This window comes from Amphibalanus amphitrite, unplaced genomic scaffold (assembly GCF_019059575.1).
Source record: "Amphibalanus amphitrite isolate SeventyFive unplaced genomic scaffold, NRLGWU_Aamphi_draft 000116F_arrow, whole genome shotgun sequence".
Classification (NCBI taxonomy): Eukaryota; Metazoa; Arthropoda; class Thecostraca; order Balanomorpha; family Balanidae; genus Amphibalanus; species Amphibalanus amphitrite.
The window spans coordinates 460,168-483,504 of record NW_024881611.1 but is presented as its reverse complement, the minus strand read 5'-3'; the positions used below and the strand labels follow the sequence as shown (position 1 = coordinate 483,504).

General features: G+C 52.5%; 1 protein-coding gene across 13 annotated transcripts in view; it reads right to left on the bottom strand.

Moving 5' to 3' along the window:
- LOC122381221 (abhydrolase domain-containing protein 2-like) overlaps positions 1-23,337 on the bottom strand; it is a 45,250-nt gene that overhangs the window by 14,122 nt on the left and 7,791 nt on the right. For all 13 annotated transcript variants that reach the window (XM_043365156.1, XM_043365155.1, XM_043365164.1 and 10 more), the window contains exons 5-6: positions 9,411-9,597; positions 1,643-1,837 (exon numbers count right to left, since the gene is read on the bottom strand). In XM_043365156.1, the coding sequence (XP_043221091.1) occupies positions 1,643-1,837; positions 9,411-9,597 (382 nt within the window). The remainder of the gene's footprint in view (positions 1-1,642; positions 1,838-9,410; positions 9,598-23,337) is intronic.

Here is a 23,337-nt window from a genome sequence, read left to right as displayed (position 1 = left end):
TTGACACCAACCGCATTTTTGGGTCAGGTCAGGTCACTGACCTATGACGTCATAAGTGAACCTCTGCACGGTCTTCAGATGTCGCAACTTCGCAACGCCCTCACTGCCAGAGGAGATGTCACAGGGAAATGAAACTTGCAGGATCTAGTATCCATTATGAGTCCCACAATTTGTATATCTCGGATTTTTCCTAAAGGTCATATGAGGTCAGGTCATTTTCGTGACCTCACCATTATAAGTCAATGGGGAAAAATTCAAACTGCTATTCTGGCGCCGGGAACGATCTCCAACTATCTCAAGCACACAGAATCGTGATTTGATGCACTCCTTGCAAGGTTAGATGCGTCACTTTTGCAATGTTGACCTTGCGTGACGTCATTTATGACGTCATCAAGGTCATATTAGTTTTTCGTCAATAACTCTTGATCAAATTGAGCTAGCGAGTCGGGAAAGCCACCAATGGACTCAGGAAGACCTGCCGAATCGAATGATATGCGACATGACCTCTTTCGACCAACTTCGTGACCTGGGGGTGCTGACCTGACCTTGACCTGAGGTCAACACCCCAAGTTGACCTGACCCGGACAAAAAGTATATCATTCGACGCGCCTGAGCGAGACGAACACGATGCTGCCAAAATCGGCGCTCTGCGGCCGTTTTTTGCGATGTTATTCACCAAAAACTGAACCGTACCTTGGGGCACTTGACCTGACCTCAGAGGTCACCGGTTGACCTAGGACCTTAAAATCGGGTACCAATCTCTGCGTCTCGTAACGGCGCACACGCTCGTTTTTTCCGCGACGCGCTAGCTCCACCAGGGGCGAAACGGCGAGGGGGGGGGTCGTACCCGCCCCCCCCCCCCCTCGGCCGGCGCGTATGTAGAAAACCAATAGGTCCGGCGAGGGTTAAATCTTGTCTTTCCCCAGTCGTTACTCACTCGATTTACGTCTCATTCGACGCGCAATGGTGTGAGGAATCCGATGGTGACAAAGTTTTCCTTCTAGCTATTGCATGTATTTTTTACAGAAAAATTCGAGATTTTGAAATTTCCGGACAAAAACGAACAGTAGAATTACAATTTACAGAGGCTGCGATCGCCGACGTACTGCAGAGGGCGCCTGCTCCAGCTTCCCTTTCTGCTCTACATATGACGTGAATAAGTGAAAATTACAGGTCGGATTACAGGTCAAAGGTCTGAAAAATGATATTGTTATAACCATAAACTTTGCTCAAAAGTCAATCATTTCCATTACTTATCCAATACTCGCCCTGATTTTTAGAGTGGGTTGGTGTCCTTGGATATAATGTACCTAGAACCAGTTCCGCAGATGTACTTAATGCTTCCCTGAGGCAGCACTGTCTACATTTGAGCACAATTGTACTCAAAGACGCGTCCTCATCCTGATTGTACAAGTGATAGCCTTTCCCGAAGCTGAATCACAATACCAATGTATAATATCAATGGCTAAGACCAAGAAGCCGATCAGAGAATCCTGTTCCGCGTTCATCGATGACGCATCTAGAATCATAAGTCCTTCCGGGTCTCTCCCTCCGTCCCTCTCTCAATCCTTCCCCTTCTCTTCATCCCTCTCTCTCTGTCTCTCTTCCTCTCCCTCCCACTCACAGCGCGTGCTCTACTCACCTTGAGTATGCCTCGTCAAACTCGCTGAGTGTGGCCGCCATGAACACCTTGCGCTCGTCCAGCTGGTGCCGCGCCTTGGCGTCCTCCGTGAAGAGCACGCCGCGGTGGCGCATGATGATGCTCTTCATGTTCTCGGTCATCATGTGCAGGTAGAAGCGGCGGAACTCGCGCCACCAGAGCAGCGAGCTCACGCACCTGGCAGGGACAGAGATGGAGGGGGCGTTAGACCGTGAAGACTGGGAGAGTTGGCCGGACAGAGACAGACCATGAGAAGAGAGAGAGAGAGAGAGAGAGAGAGAGAGAGAGAGAGAGAGAGAGAGAGAGAGAGAGAGAGAGAGAGAGAGAGAGAGAGAGAGATACAGGAGAGGGCAGAAGACCGTTAGCTAGCTAATCTACTATTATAAATCTTAAAAAGTCCGCCCACGCCGCCCACGCCCACGCCGCCGTCGGGGTTACTCCCAAAAACGCTTATTACGGCGCCGTCGATTGACGCAGGACGGTGAAATTTTGACGACTCGTGGGTCACGTAAATGAACAGGTCGTATTAAATTTTGGGCACGATGCGGCCGGGGGTGCGCCCGTGGCGCGTGCTCATGTGCGCCATAGGGTTAGCATTAGAATCGGCAAAAACAGGCTATTGCTCGGGAACGGTAAGGGCTACGGGGGTGAAATTTTCACGCCAAGTCGAGCGCGTGCACTCATTTGTCGTATTAAATTTTCGAGGGTGTGGGTTTGCGGTGTGCATGTGATGGGGCCGCGACCGGCGCCGAGCAGAGGGCACGTGCTTTAGGCTCAGTTGTTCGCTTAGAAAACTGAGTGAAAAGCATCAGAGCCAACGAAGGCCGACACAAGGCACCGCTCGCCAAGGGGATTCGCCAGTAAATACAATTAATTTGTTTTTGCAATATCTCAGCCGTTTCTGGGCCGATTCAGCTGAAACTTGGACTGTCGGTGGTAGTGTAGTGTAGGGTAGGGTAGGGTAGGGTAGGGTAGGGGATTGTAGGGTAGGGTTGGGTAGGGGATTGTAGGGTAGGGTAGGGTAGGGTAGGGGATTGTAGGGTAGGGTTGGGTAGGGGATTGTAGGGTAGGGTAGGGTAGGGTAGGGTAGGGTAGGGTAGTGTAGGGTAGGGTAGGGTAGAGTTAGGTAGGGTAGAGTTAGGTAGGGTAGGGTAGGGTAGGGTAGGGTAGGGTAGGGTAGGGTATGGTATGGTAGGGTAGGGTAGGGTAGGGTAGGGTAGGGTAGGGTAGTGTAAGGGTAGAGTAGGGTACGGTAGGGTAGGGTAGGGTAGGGTAGGGTAAGGTAGGGTAGGGTAGGGTAGTGTAAGGGTAGGGTAGGGTAGGGTAGTGTAAGGGTAGGGTAGGGTAAGGGTAGGGTAGGGTGGGGTAGGGTAGGGTAGGGTAGGGTAGGGTAGGAGTAGGGTAGGGTAGGGTAGGTAGGGTAGGGTAGGGTAGGTAGGGTAGGGTAGTGGTAAGGTAGGGTAGGGTAGGGTAGGGTAGTGTAGTGTAGGGGTAGGGTAGGGTATGGTAGGGTAGGGTAGGGTATGGTATGGTAGGGTAGGGTAGGGTAGTGTAGGGGTGGGGTAGGGTAGGGTAGGGTAGGGTAGGGTAGGGTAGGGTAGGGTAGGGTAGGGTTGCGTTCAGTAACATCCTAACTTACAAAGGGCTCGAACAACTCGCATGAATCACCATCATACTTTACAGTTCAATTAAAAGCAGTTACCCAGTTCTACAAAAATCATACCAATAAAAATGCAAGTTTCTACACCCAAACTAATGCATCCGTTAATCATACATATCAAAACATACAGTTATCGCGTAAACCTGTACCTCTAGTCTACTATTATAAATCTTAAAAAGTCCGCCCACGCCGCCCACGCCCACGCCGCCGTCGGGGTTACTCCCAAAAACGCTTATTGCGGCGCCGTCGATTGACGCAGGAGGATGAAATTTTCACAACTCGTGGGTCACGTAAATGAACAGGTCGTATTAAATTTTGGGCACGATGCGGCCGGGGGTGCGCCCGTGGCGCGTGCTCATGTGCGCCATAGGGTTAGCATTAGAATCGGCAAAAACAGGCTATTGCTCGGAAACGGTAAGTGCTACGGGGGTGAAATTTTCGCTGTAAGTCGATCGCGTGCAATCATTTGTCGTATTAAATTTTCGAGGGTGTGGGTTCAGCGGTGTGCACGTGGTGGGGCCGCGACCGGCGCCGAGCAGAGGGCACGTGCTTTAGGCTCAGTTGTTCGCTTAAAAACTGAGTGAAAAGCATCAGAGCCGGGAGGTCGTTGACCTTTGACAACGAAGGCCGACACAAGGCACCGCTCGCCAAGGGGATTCGCCAGTAAATACAATAAATTTGTTTTTGCAATATCTCAGCCGTTTCTGGGCCGATTTAGCTGAAACTTGGATTGTCGGTGGCAGTGTAGGGTAGGGTAGGGTAGGGTAAAGTAGGGTAGGGTAGGGTAGGGTAAAGTAGGGTAGGGTAGGGTAGGGTATGGGTAGGGTAGGGTAGGGTGGGGTAGGGTTGGGTAGGGGATTGTAGGGTAGGGTAGGGGATTGTAGGGTAGGGGTAGGGTAGGGTAGGGTAGGGTAGGGTAGTGTAAGGGTAGGGTAGGGTAGGGTAGGGTAGGGTAGTGTAAGGGTAAGGGTAGGGTAGGGTAGGGTAGGGTAGGGTAGTGTAAAGGTAGGGTAGGGTAGTGTAAAGGTAGGGTAGGGTAGGGAAGGGTACGGTAGGGTAGTGTAGGAGTAGGGTAGGGTAGGGTAAGGGTAGGGTAGGGTTAGGGTAGGGTAGGTTAGGGTAGGGTAGGGTAGTGTAGGGGTAGGGTAGGGTATGGTAGGGTAGTGTAGGGGTAGGGTAGGGTAGGGTAGTGTGGGTAGGTTAGGGTAGGGTAGGGTAGTGTAGGGGTAGGGTAGGGTAGGGTATGGTAGGGTAGGGTATGGTAGAGTAGGGTAGGGTAGGGTAGGGGTAGGGTAGGGTAGGGTAGGGTAGGGTAGGGGTAGGGTTAAGTTCAAAAAGGGCCTAACATACAAAACACTTGGACACCCCGCACCTATCACCAACCCTTACAGTTTAATTAAAAACAGCTACCCAAATCTATCCAAATAATACATCTAAAAATACAAGTCAATCACCCAAACTAATGCACCCGTAACAAAACATAAATCAAAACATACAGTTATCACGTAAACCTGTACCTCTAGTCTACTATTATAAATCTTAAAAAGTCCGCCCACGCCGCCCACGCCCACGCCGCCGTCGGGGTTACTCCCAAAAACGCTTATTACGGCGCCGTCGATTGACGCAGGACGGTGAAATTTTGACGACTCGTGGGTCACGTAAATGAACAGGTCGTATTAAATTTTGGGCACGATGCGGCCGGGGGTGCGCCCGTGGCGCGTGCTCATGTGCGCCATAGGGTTAGCATTAGAATCGGCAAAAACAGGCTATTGCTCGGGAACGGTAAGGGCTACGGGGGTGAAATTTTCACGCCAAGTCGATCGCGTGCACTCATTTGTCGTATTAAATTCTTGAGGGTGTGGGTTCGGCGGTGTGCATGTGGTGGGGCCGCGACCGGCGCCGAGCAGAGGGCACGTGCTTTAGGCTCAGTTGTTCGCTTAAAAACTGACTGGAAATAATCAGAGCCGGAAGGTCATTGACCTTTGACAACGAATACCGGCGCCGGGCACCCCTCGCCAAGGGGATTCGCCAGTAAATACGATAAATTTGTTTTTGCAATATGTCAGCCGTTTCTGGGCCGATTTAGCTGAAACTTGGATTGTCGGTGGCAGTGTATACTGTATAGGATAGGGTAGGGTAGGGTAGGGTAGGGTAGGGCAGGGTAGGGTAGGGTAGGGGATTGTAGGGTAGGGTAGGGTAGGGTAGGGGATTGTAGGGTAGGGTAGGGTAGAGTAGGGTAGGGTAGGGTAGGGTAGGGTAGGGTAGTGTAGGGGTAGGGTAGGGTAGGGTAGGGTAGGGGTAGGGTAGGTTAGGGGTAGGGTAGGGTAGGGTAGGGTAGGGGTAGGGTAGGTTAGGGGTAGGGTAGGGTAGGGTAGGGTTGTGTAGGGTAGGGTAGGGTAGGGTAGGGTAGGGTAGGGTAGGGGTAGGGTAGGGGTAGGGTAGGGGTAGGGTAGGGTAGGGTAGTGTAAGGGTAGGGTAGGGTAGGGTAGGGTAGGGTAGGGTAGGGTAGGGTAGGGTAGGGTAGGGTAGGGTATAGTGTAAGGGTAGGGTAGGGCAGGGTAGGGATTGTAGGGTAGGGTAGGGTAGGGTATTGTAGGGTAGGGTAGGGTAGAGTAGGGTAGGGTAGTGTAGGGGTAGGGTAGGGTAGGGTAGTGTAGGGGTAGGGTAGGGTAGTGTAGGGTAGGGTAGGGTTGTGTAGGGTAGGTTAGGGTAGTGTAGGGGAAGGGGTAGGGGAAGGGGTAGGGTAGGGTAGGGTAGGGTAGGGTAGGGTAGGGTAGGGTAGGGTTGAATTGAGGAACATCCTAACTTACAAAGGGCTCGAACAACTCGCATGCATCACCATCATACTTTACAGTTCAATTAAAAACAACTACCCAAATCTACCCAAATAATACAGCTAAAAATACAAGTCAATCACCCAAACTAATGCACCCGTAACATAACATAAATCAAAACAGCAGTTATCGTGTAAACCTGTACCTCTAGTCTACTATTATAAATCTTAAAAAGTCCGCCGCCGCCGTCGGGGTTACTCCCTAAAAGGCTTATTACGGCGCCGTCGATTGACGCAGGAGGGTGAAATTTTCACGACTCGTGGGTCACGTCATTCAACAGGTCGTATTAAATTTTGGGCACGATGTGGCCGGGGGTGCGCCCGTGGCGCGTGCTCATGTGCGCCATAGGGTTAGCATTAGAATCGACAAAAACAGGCCATTGCTCGGGAACGGTAAGGGCTACAGGGGTGAAATTTTCACACCAAGTCGAGCGCGTGCACTCATTTGTCGTATTAAATTTTCGAGGGTGTGGGTTCAGCGGTGTGCACGTGATGGGGCCGCGACCGGCGCCGAGCAGAGGGCACGTGCTTTAGGCTCAGTTGTTCGCTTAGAAAACTGAGTGAAAAGCATCAGAGCCAACGAAGGCCGACACAAGGCACCGCTCGCCAAGGGGATTCGCCAGTAAATACAATTAATTTGTTTTTGCAATATCTCAGCCGTTTCTGGGCCGATTTAGCTGAAACTTGGACTGTCGGTGGTAGTGTGGTGTAGGGTAGGGTAGGGTAGGGTAGGGTACACTGAGAAAACAGTGTCCCCATTTTCGGTCTCAGAGACCAGTTTTCGGGCTAATGTACCTACCATATTCAAAACAGACAGCACATTTCGAGAATACTTTCTGAGCAACGCCACATGGGCTCATACGATCCCTTAAATCGGTATCATTGATCGCAGAAACAGAGCTCAGTCAGTACCCATTATCGGTGTCAAGCTTCAAAACTAGTCTACTATTATAAATCCTAAAAAGTCCGCCGTCGGGGTTACGCCCAAAAAGGCTTATTGCGGCGCCGTCGATTGACGCACGAGGGTGAAATTTTCACGGCTCGTGGGTCACGTCATTCAACAGGTCGTATTAAATTTTGGGCACGATGCGGCCAGGGGTGCGCCCGTGGCGCGTGCTCACGTGGTGTGCCATAGGGTTTACACTAGAATCGGCAACAGGCTATTGCTCGATAACGGTAAGGGCTACGGGGGTGAAATTTTCGCTGTAAGTCGGACGCGTGCACTCAATTGTCGTATTAAATTTTCGAGGGTGTGGGTTCAGCGGTGTGCACGTGGTGCGGCCGCGACCGGTGCCGAGCAGAAGGCACGTGTTTTAGGCTCAGTTGTTCGCTTGCCAAACTGAGTGGAAATAATCAGAGCCGGCAGGTCATTGACCTTTGACAACGAAGGCCGACACAAGGCACCGCTCGCCAAGGAGATTCGCCAGTAAATACAAATTAATTTGATTTTGCAATATCTCAGCCGTTTCTGGGCCGATTTAGCTGAAACTTGGACTGTCGGTGGTAGTGTAGGGTAGGGTAGGGTAGGGTAGGGTAGGGTAGGGTAGGGTAGGGTAGGGTAGGGTAGGGTAGGGTAGGGTAGGGGTAGGGGTAGGGTAGGGTAGGGTAGGGTAGGGTAGGGTAGGAGTAGGGTATAGTAGGGTAGAGTAGGGTAGGGTAGGGTATAGGGTAGGGTATAGGGTAGGGTAGGGGGGGTAGGGTAGGGTAGAGTATAGGGTATAGGGTAGGGTATAGGGTAGGGTAGGGGATTGTAGGGTAGGGTAGGGTAGGGTAGGGGATTGTAGGGTAGGGTAGGGTAGGGTAGGGTAGGGTAGAGTAGGGTAGGGTAGGGTAGTGTAGGGGTAGGGGTAGGGTAGGGTAGGGTAGGGTAGTGTAAGGTTAGGGTAGGGTAGGTTAGGGTAGGGTAGGGTAGGGTAGGGTGAGGTAGGGGATTGTAGGTAGGGTAGGGTAGGGTAGGATAGGGTAGGGTAGGGGATTGAGGGTAGCGTAGGGTAGGGTAGAGTAGGGTAGGGTAGAGTAGGGTAGGGTAGGGTAGGGGTAGGGTAGGGTAGTGTAGGGGTAGGGTAGGGTAGTGTAGGGTAGGGTAGGGTAGGGTAGGGTAGGGTAGGGTAGGGTAGGGTAGGTTAGGGTAGGTTAGGGTAGGGTAGGGTAGGGTAGTGTAGGGGTAGGGGTAGGGTAGGGTAGTGTAGGGTAGGTTAGGGTAGGGTAGGGTAGGGTAGGGTAGGGTAGGGTAGTGTAGGGGTAGGGTAGGGTAGGGTAGGGTATGGTAGGGTAGGGTAGGGTAGGGTAGTGTAGGGGTAGGGTAGGGTAGGGTAGGGTAGGGTAGGGGTAGGCTAGGGTAGGGGTAGGGTTAAGTTCAAAAAGGGCCTAACATACAAAACACTTGAACACCCCGCACCTATCACCATATTCACCAACCCTTACAGTTTAATTAAAAACAGCTACCCAAATCTATCCAAATAATACATCTAAAAATACAAGTCAATCACCCAAACTAATGCACCCGTAACTTAACATAAATCAAAACATACAGTTATCGCGTAAACCTGTACCTCTAGTCAAATACTAAAACGAGTTTCACCGGCTATATCAGCCTTTATGCGGGAAACACAAGCATCGAATAACACTGCATCTATCTGCAGAAACTGTCTGTCTTCAGAAACCTATAAAAGTCACTACCCAATGACAAAACGATCCGTTTAGCGCTGATTCCATATATCACGGGCGACGAGCGCCGTCCGGATTACACGGCAGCTATCGCCGCTGTGCGTCTCATCCTTTGTCTCATCTCCATTCCTGTCTGTCGTCTATTCTGTTCCATCAATCAGCGCCTCCTCCGCCGCCTACCTGTCCCGCACCCGACCCACCTGGCACCCACCCGGGCCGTGCGTCCCACACCCACCCGTGCTGGGATAGTCCCTGTCCCGCGGCCCATGTTAACAATGGTGCGAACAGGATCTGACAGCACTGCCTGATGCTCAGATCATAAGGACGAAATGAGCCCTTAACCCCTGGGATTTTTTACTTCAAAGAGTTCTATTCAACCAGCCCTAGCGTTGCCAGGTATCAGGTAACTGGCGTTAATGATCAGCTGAGGGCCCTGATATAACGATGGATATCACCCACTGTGCTCGACACGGAGGTAGATAAAAGTAAGACACTGATCAGTGGATTGCACATGAAAGTAGGTCTAGGTACGGCATTCCATGTGACTGGAAGCTAGTCTCGTTACTCGTTAGACATCCTCTCGCACTCACCTCTGGGCGTCATATCCCTGGCAGATGGACACGGCGCCGAGTATGTTGGGCGCGCGCCGAACGCCCGGCTGGCCCATGTACTTGGTGACGATGTTGCCGCCCATGGAGAAGCCGACCAGCACCATCTGGGTGGTCGGGTAGCGCGTCACGTGCGACTTGAGCATCACGTCCAGCTCCTCAGTACGACCTGTCGGCAGGGAGCAGTGGGGGTTAGAGGGGAACGGAGCAGGTACGCAGAGGGAGGTCCCAATCGCCGGCCGAGACAGCAGTGAGGGTGAGCGGGAACAACCACGGTACACAGAGGGAGATCCGACCTGCTGGTAGAAAACAACATTGATCACGAACAAAGCTGTCATCAGAGGGAGAATGGACCTGCCGGCGAGGAAAACAATAGCAAGCACGGACAGAGGTGGTGCTCAGAGGTGAGGATGGCAGTCTGATTTTTTAAATGAAATTTACTGATGGTTATTATTGTTGATGTTTCGATTTATGATTGTGCCAGGTTCAAGTTCGGTTGCATCTAATTAATCTGATTTAAACATGTCTACTCTTTTCCTCCTTTTAAGATATTAAGAGCCGAGTGATGGTGCTGACTTATAGGATAAGCTGAGACGAGCGACACGTTCAGCCATTCTCATGCACATGACTGTCAGCTGAAATGTTGCCCGAATTATTTGACGAGAAATCCTCAGGACACCAAACTAGTTACGCTAAAGGATATGAGTACTAATCAAGTCAGGAACGTGCCGCCTCCAAATAGCGGAGCCACAATAAACTGCATGATTTGGAGGACTTTGTTTGTTTGTTTGTTTGTTTGTTTGTTTGTTTGTTTGTTTGCTTGTTTGCTTGATAGCCTTGGGGCGCGTTGACAGCGGGGTTAATATGCACCCATGATCTTTGAAAGACCGTGTGCTTTATCAAAATCTGCGAAAGCCCGTTCACAGCACTACTGTGGCCGAGAATAAATGACAAATGCAGCCACCTTTGTATGCGAGAGCACCCGACACCTTCGTCGCACCGCAGCGCCTGTTCAGACAGCTGCAAAGAGCTCCCATCAGAGTGATTCCCGCAGTGTCAGCCGGCGCTGTGACGACCATAGATGTTCTAACGAGGTTATCCGCGGTTGGGCCGGAGGCGCACTCAGGTCTCTTTGAGAGTAGCTTTACCGCGGTACCAGCACCCGACACATACACCGGTGTCGGCGCCGCACTGACGCCAACAGACGAGATCTAACGCGCTTATGGAGGTGGTGTTTCCAGTCGTTGCTTCCCGGTGTAATATTTACGGTATTTTTAGTCGTATAATAAATGTGAATGTTCACCTTTAGCTCATATCTGAAAATGAAAAGCCAGGACATAATTTCCATCAATGCATTGATTGGCCATTGCAATGGCCTACACCGCGAGTCCATGACATGTGTTTGCTTCCGATTATTTCCATCGCTAAGCCCCTGTAAAACAAAGCTCACTAGAAGTGCGCCGTACGCACCCTCCCCCCCCCCCCGCTACCCACAGGGGAGCTGGCAGGTCACCGGGTGTGAGTCACAGTCCACAGCCCAGCTGCAGGCCACCGCAGCTGGGTGCCGGCAGCACACCTGTGTGTGACTTCACCGGGTGGCACACCTCCACCGGTGCGCCTGCAGGGTGACTCGGCACTGCCGCGACGCAGTCGGGGCGGAGGTCAACACACAGGCAGCCAGCCAGCCGGTCGGATCAGGAGAAACTGACTGGCATGGCCCAGGGACATCTATAAGGTGATGCAAATAGCAAAGCAATCAAGGATATGACGGCTGACAACAGGTGTTGGTGGCATTGGTGGTGACAGCTGGTGAAGCACCCAATAAGATTCTCTAAAGGGGGGGGGGCGGTAGCATGTTTTGAGCTCAGGTATTACCAGGATCAAAATGAGAATTAGTGGTTCAGTTTACGCCAGACACAGAAAAGTCATCTACTAATGAAGATATAGTGTCGAGCATCGTCGACATCCGGTTTGTTGAATCAGTGCCGGACTACTTGTGAATTGTGTAACTCATGCTGTGTTCGTAACGCTTAGCAGAAATCTTCGGTAGTATCTACTTATCTCTCTGGATGAAGTACCTATAGATATGAAAATTTAGTAGAGTAACAGATAACGTGTGCCATTGCCGTGTGGGGAAAGGGGGCCAAGAAGGTCAGTCAACTCTAGCTTCGGAGTGGATGTTTGGTGAAATGACGTAGGGAATTATGAAACGGGATCCAATTGTGGGCCGGTCTAAAAATCAGTGATGCGTAGAAAGCAACACACAGGAACAAGTCTTGTCGGGGGAGGACATCCATCCATACGGCTAGCAGTCCCGGTCTTGATGGCATGATATTGAAATCACTCAAATATAGCACAAGCCCGGTGTATAAAAGAAAAATATGAGATAGGTAGTAAGGGCAGTGAATAATGGTTCATTAAGCCACAACGCGGTAGCGTTGAAGGTAACTAACTAGCAGAGGGATCCGTGATCAAATAAATAAGCGACTCAATTCCAGTGGTTCTATTTGTTCCTCCGCTTACATGGAACTATGTGCCATGAATGAAGTCAAAAGTGCCCATAAATACATATTTGATATCGGGTGATGTACTGAGGCTTTTGACCAGCGACAAGCTATAAGTTTCACTATTTAAGCATAATGGTCACATTTTTCAGTCAGCAGGATGGTGGGAACGGGCGGGGACAGTCGCACCGGGGTGGGGGTGGTGCGGCGGCGGGCGGCCACCACCCAGAAGGGGGGACGGGGGAACTGCAAGCAGTAGGGGTGGTCGGGTAGGCTGGGCTGGTCTGTCCCGGGGGCACACCACGGCATGTTAGCGGCCGGCGCCGGCAAACCACTGCACTGATAGCGCAACCTAGCTGCAGCGCCGCGAACGTCCGCCTCCCTGGCCCAGGGCAATGGGGCGGGGTCACCCGGGCCGGGCGGGGGGGGGGGGGGGGACATCGGACGCTGCGCACGTCGGCAGCGGCAAACACCGTGATTGCCGGTGGGTATCGGGTTTCGCATGGCGCTGTCTGGTATCAGGAATCGTATCAGAGCCGTCTTATATGCGGCTGGAGCGCAGCCGGCCACCTGAGCCCGCCGTGTGAGACCGTCAGACAAGTCCGGTTCCATTCCGCCGCCGGCTGAAATGTTCCCGACAGGACGGATATAACGAGGGCATGCTCGCCTCTTCAGGCCGACAGCCAGGTCGTGTTCGACTCCCAAGTGCATGGTGATAAAATATGACAGCGATGGAAGGACAGAAGTAACTCATGTCAGCAGCCTCACAGGGTTTTCAGCGCGAAGTTCATATTTTATATATCAGTTTCATGAGGAAAATATATCTATATTTGATCCCAGTCGCGCTAGTCATAACGTTAGCTGTCGCCACGAATTCATGCCGCCATGTAGGTATTTATCACGATTCAAAAAAAAAATTGTTTTGTTTATTTCATACTTAAATCCACCCAGTAGTCATTAGTTGTTATTTGCTGCGGTTTCAGAATCAGATATTTAGTTAGATATCGGGGAGGGGCTGGGCGAGGGCAGGGAGGGGTCGGGCGTGGCTTGAGAGGACCGGGGAGGGGCCTGGGAGGGCCGGGGAGGGGTCGGGGAGGGCCGCGAAGGCACCCACTCTCGCCTCGTAGTCGCCACCCACTCAGTGCCGCTGACGGATGGCGCCCGGACGCTGATTCAGGCCGCCCGGTCCGTCCGCGGCCAGCATTGAGCGCCGAGTGGTGCCTGCGCCCGGAGCCGGCCGGGCCCAGGGCAGACCAGAAGGCGCTCCATGGTAGCAGGAGAGGCACAGATACTTGGACCAAGGACGCCGAGCAGACAGATAATGGCCGCCGACTATGGGGGCGTGAGGGGAGAATTCAGCAAATGAAAATGTCAATGATGATGAAAATGGAACAGAGAAAAGAACAAAGTGGTGGCATTTCCCTAGTCTTCTTTTCCTTCGTAATGTCACTTTCATTCAGGTCACATGTTACAGGAAATTACACGAATGAAGAAAATGCTGTTTTATCTGGCACTTACATCTCTCTCCCCTCCTTCCCTCTACGCCTCTCTCCCTTTCCCTCTCTAAATTTCAATCGTTCCTGTTACTTCCAAATGGCTTGGCTTGCAATTTCGAGCTCTTTCGCCATTCTCGAGTTCCATCTAAACGATGAATAGCATCAAGTGTGCAAGTGACACTGCATCATGAGCGAAATGGCACCTGAGATGACGTAGGCAGAAGGCTGACCTATGATTGGCGCTGACAGCCAGACGGAGCGGCTATGGGGGCGGGGCAGACGGTGACGTAATGTCGGGGATCTGTTGACCTCTGACCCCGGCTGGCGCGCCGGTGGCGTGGTGTGACAAGGTCTCGGGCACCGTGATGGTGTCAAGAGGACAGGAGAGGCTGGGCAGGGCTCGGCTGGACACGGAATGGCGTGGAAAGATCGACCTCAAGGTAGCGACAGACGTAACGAGTGGTATTCAATGCCCAACAACCGATAGGCGCTATCTGAATGGTATGTGACATAACATCACTCATAGCTCTCTATCAAACGCAATTCGTAACAGAGTACAAACAAATGCTTTCAGCTGCTACGTACAAACACGGAGGCCATAGAGCGCCATAGCGGCTACTACCGCCAGCGACCTACTCCCATCAGCTCGGTCGAGTACATCGGACTAATCCACAGGTCAATAGACCTCCTCATGTTGTACCAGCCGTGTGGGTGTGAAAAGGAGTACGCGGAACTCCCATTGAGGCGTCTAACTCGATCGGTAAACAGGCATTAACGCGTGAAAACATTATATCGCGCTGGTGAACAGCGAAAGAACTTCGTACCGTGCCGTCTCAAAGGGGTCATTGGGCCATGGCGGCCGAGGTATCACCATGTTTCACTTTGAAAGCCAGCTGAAGAGTGAGTACAACGGTGCACGTTGGCAGCCCGGTGAATGAGCTCAGCGATGTCACGGGGAAGGTCGATGAAAAGCCAGGCGCCATGTGATGATTGAGCACAGCAATTCAGGGCATTCAAGGAGCGCGGAACTGTCGACAAACGCGGAACGCCTTCACACCGAATAATTACCGTTTCATTACAGACAAAAATACAAATCGAGTGTCATTGGCTCACACTAGGAAGGAAAGAGCGAAATAAAAACGCTGTACCCCTCTATGCAAGGACTCGATATCATTGCAGCAGCTCAGAAAAGAAAACAAATGCTTGAAAGTTGGAAGAATCGGCGAATTAAAATAAAGAGCATCACCAGCTTTACGAGTACAACTTGGATATGGGCACCCGTTCGCATGGAGGCCGCTACCACAGATGATCAACAGCAAATATCGCCGAATTACTATCGCGAGTTTACGAGCCCAAGCCTATAGCCAACAATGAGTCACGTCCATACCACAGACCTGCAGTTGCCCGGTTCGAAAAGGTGTGTCCGCCTGAGTGCGACCCACCGCCGCCAGTGTTGGGGACGAACACACTGATCATGACTCGCGTCATTTCCGACCCCATAGCTCAGTGATGGACGGCTTCGTCATGATCGCAGCCTGTTCGAGCCGGTAGATGGGCCGATCTATCTACATATGTCACCCAAACGGCTCCTGTATGATCAGCACCGCTCCACGAGTTGGACGAGTTTGAACAGCGATCAGCTTTCCGTCGTCAGCCCATCTTGGAAACGATGCGTCAATGATAATACGGCGCTGTTGGTGAAGTTCATGAAGTGTCGTGATAAAAATCAGGGCAACCCATAGTGAGCCTATCCTTAGGAGACAAAACAGAATTGATCGGTCAAGAGAACGTAGGGTCTCCTGAAATGAAGGCCTGTAGCGTCGACATTTACAGCAACGAAAAGGCGTGACCATAAAAGGCTTCACCTTTTGCTGATGGATATATGGCTTTACGAGACCAATACAAACCGTAGGTTGCACAGTATGCACACTAACATTATAATTTTCCTCGAACATTTCGCAATTCACGATTGGTGTCACCGACGAAATGAACTGCCCTGTTGTTCTTCTCTTTCGTTTTACATTTGACAGCCACGCGTGATCTATCGCAGTACTGGTCGTGCCCCGTGAGCCTGGACCAGCTCTTCTGTTAGTTTCTCGTCTCATGTTCTAATTGCCTACAATTTGTCACTCGCGATATCGCTTCACACTTGTCGGCTGTTCGTGCTCGCCGCGCACCGTATCCTTTTACCGAACGTGCTGCGTGAGCCTTTTCGGACTTTTCTCACCAGTTTCCAGTGTCGCTTTCTGAGTGTTTTTAGATGGACAACCTAATTGTTCTCTTTGTGCCCGCGGCGGCTCCTCGAGTCGCTGCGGGCAGTCTCCACTTGAACGCCACCGAGTACAGTCCTCGGTGGCGGTGCGCGGCTCCACCGGCGCCCCGATGTGCGCCGGTGTCAGTGAAGTGACGGAATCGTGCACCGCGCACGATTCCGACGGCACCCCCAGCGGGCTGCCAGAGTGAACGGCATCCCTAGCGGATTGCCGCAGTGAAACAGGCACCCCCAGCGGGTTGCTAAAGTGAACGGGCACCCCCAGTGGGCTGCCAAAGTGAACGCCACTGAGCGCGTAGCTCAGTGGCAGTGCGCGATTTCGCCGGCGCCCCGACGCGCGCCGGCGTATTGCGAGTGAATCTGACGGCGCCCCCGTCCGCGGCGGCGCCGGTGTGTCCGCCTCGGCGGACAACAGTGACCATCGACAGTGCTACTGTGTTTTCTGGTCTACCTGTCTACTCTGCGTTCTTCAATTTCACCCTCGTCTACCGTTCATCATCATCTATCGTCCGGAATTCTTCAATATATTCTTCAAAATTCATCTACGTTTTTCCTCCGCTACAATAAATGTCCCGGCCTCCACCAGAGGCACGACAAGGTCGGCGACATTTAATGGTCCTCCGGGCCGGATCAGGCCAGAAGAAAACAGAAGCGGAGGAAACTTCATCGAAAATGGAAAAAGAAGGGAAACCGCAAAGTGAAGGCGCTGTCGGCGGAGTTCCTGTGACGAAAGAAAGGGAAGAAACCATGGAGACTTCGACGCTGCAGCAGCCGCGCCCTGACTCACAGCTGGGTCACGGCCCAGCCCGCCGCGCGTCGTCTCGGGTGAGCTCCAGTTCGTCAGCCTCCGGCGCAGCTGCTGAGGCTCAGATCACGGCGCGAAAAAAGGCTCTGCATGTGAAACAGTTGGAAAAACGACTGGAGATGGAGCGACAAGAAGCGGAGCTGAAGCGGCAGCAAGCGGAGCTGAAGCGGCAGCAAGAGGCGATGAGAAGACGACGTGAGCTGCAAATCGCCAAAGATGAAGCGGAACAAGCTGCGCTGGAGGCACAATGGCGACAGCAGATGAATAATCGACGAAACGCCGGCAGAAGGGACGACTTCATGAAAAATGAACGGGAGGGACAGCTCCCTGCTGGCCCCGTCCCAGCTAGCCCTCAGATAAGCAGACCATCTTGGATCGACGAGCTACCCAAAGATAATATACCGGCATCAGAAAGTGTCCAGAAGCTGAAAGTTACGGACAGCCAGAAAGTGACAACCAGATGGATCTCCATCGCTACTGCCCAGGTACTTGGCATCTCATTCGACAACCAGCTACCCGCTGGGCCAGACCTGCTGAACTCGGAAAAAGAACTCGCTAGCAACAAGAACCTGAAAGAGGTGACTCAAGAATCCTGCTCGAAAGAAGGACGCCTCCGAAAACTGAGCCCAGGTGAAACAGCTGAGGCAGCAAATTCCCTGCAGCATCCCTCAGCCAGAAAACCGAGCGAAGACCCGGAAATCCAGGTGATCTCCGACGCTGGTGCCCAGGTGCTTGGCGCCTTGTGCAGCAATCGACCACCCGCTGAGTCAGACATGCGGAAAGGTCAAACTGACGTCCCGCAACGATTCCGTGAAAGGGCTGTGGCCTCCGTAGCGGATATCCAGGAGACGGGTGATCAGAAACAGTTCATCCGACAAGAAAGAACGGCTCAAAACTGCCTCCTGCCGGACCTGAACGCCGGAGAAGAATCAGACCAGAACGAGAAGGAAGAACCCGTCTTCAAAACCGAATCGTGGCTGGCGTCCGTTGACCTTGTGCCGCAGAAAACAGTCACCGATCATGATGTAGATGCAGAAGTCAAACTGAAGACAGAGACCACGGAAGCGCGACACAGCAGTGTCTGTATGGACGACGTCCATCAACCAGAACGAACCGTGTCGGAAGCCGCCAGAGCAGTAAGAAGAGATTGTCCCGATCTGCTCACAAAGGAAGACTTCCGGCACGAAAACCAGATGAACAACACGAGTGAAGTGCAAAGCAGCACACCACATGTGAGACAAGCACACCCCGATGCGGACTACGATGACACCTATCTCCCTGCCGAAGGAGCTCTGGGTGCTGTCTGGGACGAAGAGCGAGACTCGCCGAGTGCCCAGTTCCGAGACAGTAAGAAGCAGACGACCAGACGAGGAGCGCTCAGGAGAACTGCGGTTATCTTCGACCCCGTGAGGATCGCCGCTCCGTATCGGATCACGGTGCAGATCCTCAAGGAGAAACTCTGGATGCTACGACACATCCGGAGCCGATGGAAGAAAGAAAAAAATCCAAAAACCTGGCACATCGAAAGGACTCTGGTCCCTGGTTCGAGAACAGAGCCCCTGCCAGGACCGGACGGACGAGTGCGCGCTGTACGACTCGTCACAGCGAATGGAGCGACCCACACACGGCCGGTCACTGTGGTCGCTGTCCTAGAAGAAGCAGTTCAGCTGTAGTGAACGGGTTTGTCGCCACATCATTCCCACATCCTGTCAGCTGTATTTCGACCGTACTCCTACTGACCCACTGAGCCTGGCCTTTAGACCATTTCTGAAACTTCATCTCACCCTCCGTCCCGTGGAGCAGACACCAAACTCGCCGAGATTTATGTCTTTTCCCGTGTCCCCCTCTAGCCCGGCTCGCCACATGGACCACTTTCCCCTCCCCCGTCCGCGCAGCCGGCCATTAGGCGCGCGTGACATCTGGAGGTGGGGGAGCTCAGTCGAGTGGCGCGTGCCGCGCTGCCGGTTGACACTGACCTTGAGTACCGAGGGAAACTGAGGCGGCGAAGGACCCTGCTGACCTACTGAGAGCAGCGACCGATCAGCTGACTGCTGGAAGGACAACACATCAGCTGCTCTGGTGAACAACAACCGAAACCGGCAACAGCCGTGTGAACAATCGCGTTGCGTTTCTGGTGTAGCCGAACACTGCGCACCGGAGACTGGCGTCAGAAGTGACGAAGTGACGCGACCAGTGGACTAATGTGCAGATGACCAGGGACGAGGTCTAGCACAATGAACGATTGTGAAGGTGCCGAAAGTGTTTGCCTTCGCTATGATTTAGTACTAAGTGATATAGGTAGTGTAGTGTACCAAGAATCTGTATAGGTCCTTGTGTAGTTTTAGGAAGAACTCGCGAGAACCTGCGTAGCGAAGTCGTGAATCTCGTGAATGTACAGAATGTTCCGTCGGAGTTCAGTGATTGTGTGATCTCCCGTCTTAAGTCGATCACAGGGGAGGAGTGTGTCACCGACGAAATGAACTGCCCTGTTGTTCTTCTCTTTCGTTTTACATTTGACAGCCACGCGTGATCTATCGCAGTACTGGTCGTGCCCCGTGAGCCTGGACCAGCTCTTCTGTTAGTTTCTCGTCTCATGTTCTAATTGCCTACAATTTGTCACTCGCGATATCGCTTCACACTTGTCGGCTGTTCGTGCTCGCCGCGCACCGTATCCTTTTACCGAACGTGCCGCGTGAGCCTTTTCGGACTTTTCTCACCAGTTTCCAGTGTCGCTTTCTGAGTGTTTTTAGATGGACAACCTAATTGTTCTCTTTGTGCCCGCGGCGGCTCCTCGAGTCGCTGCGGGCAGTCTCCACTTGAACGCCACCGAGTACAGTCCTCGGTGGCGGTGCGCGGCTCCACCGGCGCCCCGATGTGCGCCGGCGCCCCGATGTGCGCCGGCGCCCCGATGTGCGCCGGTGTCAGTGAAGTGACGGAATCGTGCACCGCGCACGATTCCGACGGCACCCCCAGCGGGCTGCCAGAGTGAACGGCATCCCTAGCGGATTGCCGCAGTGAAACAGGCACCCCCAGCGGGTTGCTAAAGTGAACGGGCACCCCCAGTGGGCTGCCAAAGTGAACGCCACTGAGCGCGTAGCTCAGTGGCAGTGCGCGATTTCGCCGGCGCCCCGACGCGCGCCGGCGTATTGCGAGTGAATCTGACGGCGCCCCCGTCCGCGGCGGCGCCGGTGTGTCCGCCTCGGCGGACAACAGTGACCATCGACAGTGCTACTGTGTTTTCTGGTCTACCTGTCTACTCTGCGTTCTTCAATTTCACCCTCGTCTACCGTTCATCATCATCTATCGTCCGGAATTCTTCAATATATTCTTCAAAATTCATCTACGTTTTTCCTCCACTACAATAAATGTCCCGGCCTCCACCAGAGGCACGACAAGGTCGGCGACAATTGGTATTTTGAGATACTTGACGCACATTGCCCAAGAGTATCAAAACAAACTTTTAAACTCGCAATATGAATGCTTTCCAAATACTGAACTTATAGGCTATAGCTGGGCTCGTACGACTAAATGCATTTCTGTTCAAACATCCGTCCACTACAACAAACAGCATGCATTCAGCTCCACAAATGAAGCAATGAACTGCACTAAATATTTTAACTTCTCATTTGTCGTTTCATTTTCGAACCTCAGTTAAATAAAAAGCCAAACTTCCCATTTCTACCGCCAAACTTTCCAAGTCGTCGAGGCGGGTAAATACCTACCACACATTCACCATTACTTCGCATCCCGTTCTTCTTCTTATCCTTACTCCTCCACCTCATACCAACCTCCCACGCGCTCATATTCACGTCAGCCATGCCACGCCGCATCCTGCCGGCTGCAGACGGGCTGATTGACTCCCGTGTAAAGTGCCGGCCGACCAGGCAACTGCCTACCGAGCCTCCACACCGCACCGACGCTGCGCTCTCTCGGAATTAATTGGCCCGCTCTCCAGTGGCCACTCATGACATTGGCGACTGTGGCCGAACCCGATTACGTCGGGGAGAGGTCGGGGTCGCGTCCGGGTCGCGTGGGGCATCGCCCAGCGGCACAGAAGAGTCAAAGGTCGCCCGCTCGACCAACTGATCGGGCCGGCCGCTTACGCAGATAACGGCCAGACGCTGGTGCGCGGCAAAGAACAGGGAGCTAAGACTCACTGGAACGTTAGTAAGATTGCCAGTTTGTATGCCTATACTTGCTGACTTGGACTGTCTGGTCTGTCAGCTTCCCCTGTGGAAAACAGCATATTGCGAATCGAACATAAAAGGTGATAATAATTTGGCAGTGCGGTCTTTCTAGCCTGCTGGCCGTCAGGGGAAATCTACATCAGTAATTTCTCGTCCACTTCAGTGCCGAAAACACGCATTGGCACTCTCTCCCGGTGCCGCTGCGTACTGCAATAACGAAAGGCATAGGTACACTGACTAGGTATTTGCTGTGTGGTGCAGTATGGGGATCCCATAAATAGTGGTTTCATCCGTGTGTAGTGCCACTAGGGCACAACTGGCGACACTGAGGCCTGTCATTGGTCAGTGAACACTGTACAGCCTACAGATCCCCGAGGGCACAACTGGCGACGGGAAGCATATCATTGACTACATTCAGTAGAGTACAGATCCTCGAGTGCAACGCTGGCGAGACTGCAGCCTGTCGTCGGCTTGGTCATTCGTTGACTCGGTCTGTCATTGCTTGTCATTGACTCTGGCGGTTACGGCACCGGCGGCAGTACCGGCTACATCGGCTGACATACGTCACATGAGGGACAGAGTCATGGTGCTGGGGAACCGACGCAGCACGGCTGGGAACAGCTGCTGCATCAGCCATACAGAGGGAGGGGTGGAAGGGGACGGTCCATCCGGGCCGGACCATCAGAGGCGACCCACTTGGCAGACGACCACCGGCCACTGCCCACTACCATATCCGCTAAGAATACTGTCAGGGAGCTGAGAGCCAGATGATGGCACCGACACCATGGGCGAACTCAATAATAATAGGAAGAAATCGACCTGTCTTTAGGCACTAAATACATCTAAGCATCACCAGCCCTAACACACCATCCCCAAGTATCGATGAACCATCGATATCCCCTCTGCATCGGCGGCCCCCTGAGAGCACAGGATGCCGGATGCAGAGGCCAGTGCCGCCGGTGGCCGCGGCTGTCAGGGGGACACCCGCTACCGCCGGTCCTAATGGTTAGTGGCGCGGCGGTGACAGTGTCGGGCACAGAACGCCCCAGGCAGCAGCGGCGGTGTCGGCGGGGGGTACAGACAGCGGTGGGAACTAGCCGAGTGGGGTAACCAAGGAGCACATTCACTGCCATTTGTACCAGTCAAAGCCGCCCCACTGCGTCCCACGCCGCTGCACCGGCGTGAAAAGGCGACCGAGACCCCTTTGTCGAATTCGAGGGTGAATGCAGGCACATTAGTGCTTCGCTCAATGCATCGATACCAGCACTTAAAAGTTTCGCCAGCTAACAAGCTTTTGAGTGTAAAGAACTGTAAAGAAAAATGCTGACTACGGTAAACGTGATAACCAATAAATAATCAACAACGAGGCCAAACTCCGTCTTGCATTATTATTGCTTCTATGGCAAAGTGACACATGAACTCTCAATAGGCACCTTATGGCCCCAATAAGCTAATGGATTCTTGCAGCAATGCATTGGGCTTCCCTCCGGGATTCACAAGTTTCAGGGCGATCCTGCACAGAGCGGAGCAGAGGCGGCACCAACCCACCTTCGGCCTCGGCGACCGGCAACTATCATTACAAGATGATATCCAAATGACGTGACAGGCACACGGTCATGCACATATAATTGTACGTCCCATCACGTACAGATAGGACAGACGGACAGACAGGCAGACAGGCATACTGCAGACAGAGAAACGAACAGACAGACACACTACAAAAAGATGAACAGACACAGACACAAACAAATACCAACACAAGCTCACCCATACACCTATAAAAACACAAACATTGCCTCAAACACACAGTCACACCACCAAATGTGAAAATACACGTACTTTTTTCATATGTTTAAAAACATGTGTAATATGTTTAACCCTCGCCCGTATAGGGGGGGGGGGGGTCGAACCGACCGCCACCCCCCCCCCCTCCCCACTCGGTTTTTCGCGAATAGCTCGCGTAAAAAGCGGCCGATCGCGACGAAACTTTCAGTACCCTCGAGTTGATCAATTTTACACGTACCCTGAAAATATCATGACCCTGACCCAAATGACCTTTGACCTGTGACCTACTTTTCGAGACAACATTTGTCCGGAATTGCGATTCGGCGTATGTCGGCTCGCATTAGCCGCGCGTTTGCAGTCTTTTCGTGGTTTTAAGCGTTCAAACATGTGAAATGATGTTGGTCCCATGCATTAGGGTGGGTGTCAAGGTCACCTGAAGGTCAGGTCAGGACATTGACCTTTGATGACCTCGGTTCACTTTTTTCGGGTTTTACATGTTTCTAGACCAGTTGTTTTAGCTGAATTCGAATTTAGAAACCATATGAACATTTACGAAGTAGTTTTGGTGCCTTTGTAACATGTTACGAAGCTGTCAGAGGCGGTTGACACCTACTACGAATACCCGGCAGGACCACTACTGGTTGACCTGACCTGACCCGACCTAAATGCATGAAGACATCTGATCAAAACTAACATAATATTCATGATCAGCACCCCGAAAAAAACCCATAGCAGTCACACTTTACGACGTTCTAACAGGTCCTTATTTTCCCGACTCTTGGGTCATTGACCTGACCTGGAAGGTCACCCAATGACCTAGGACCTTAAAATTGGATATCATCGGCTTCCTTTCGTCACGG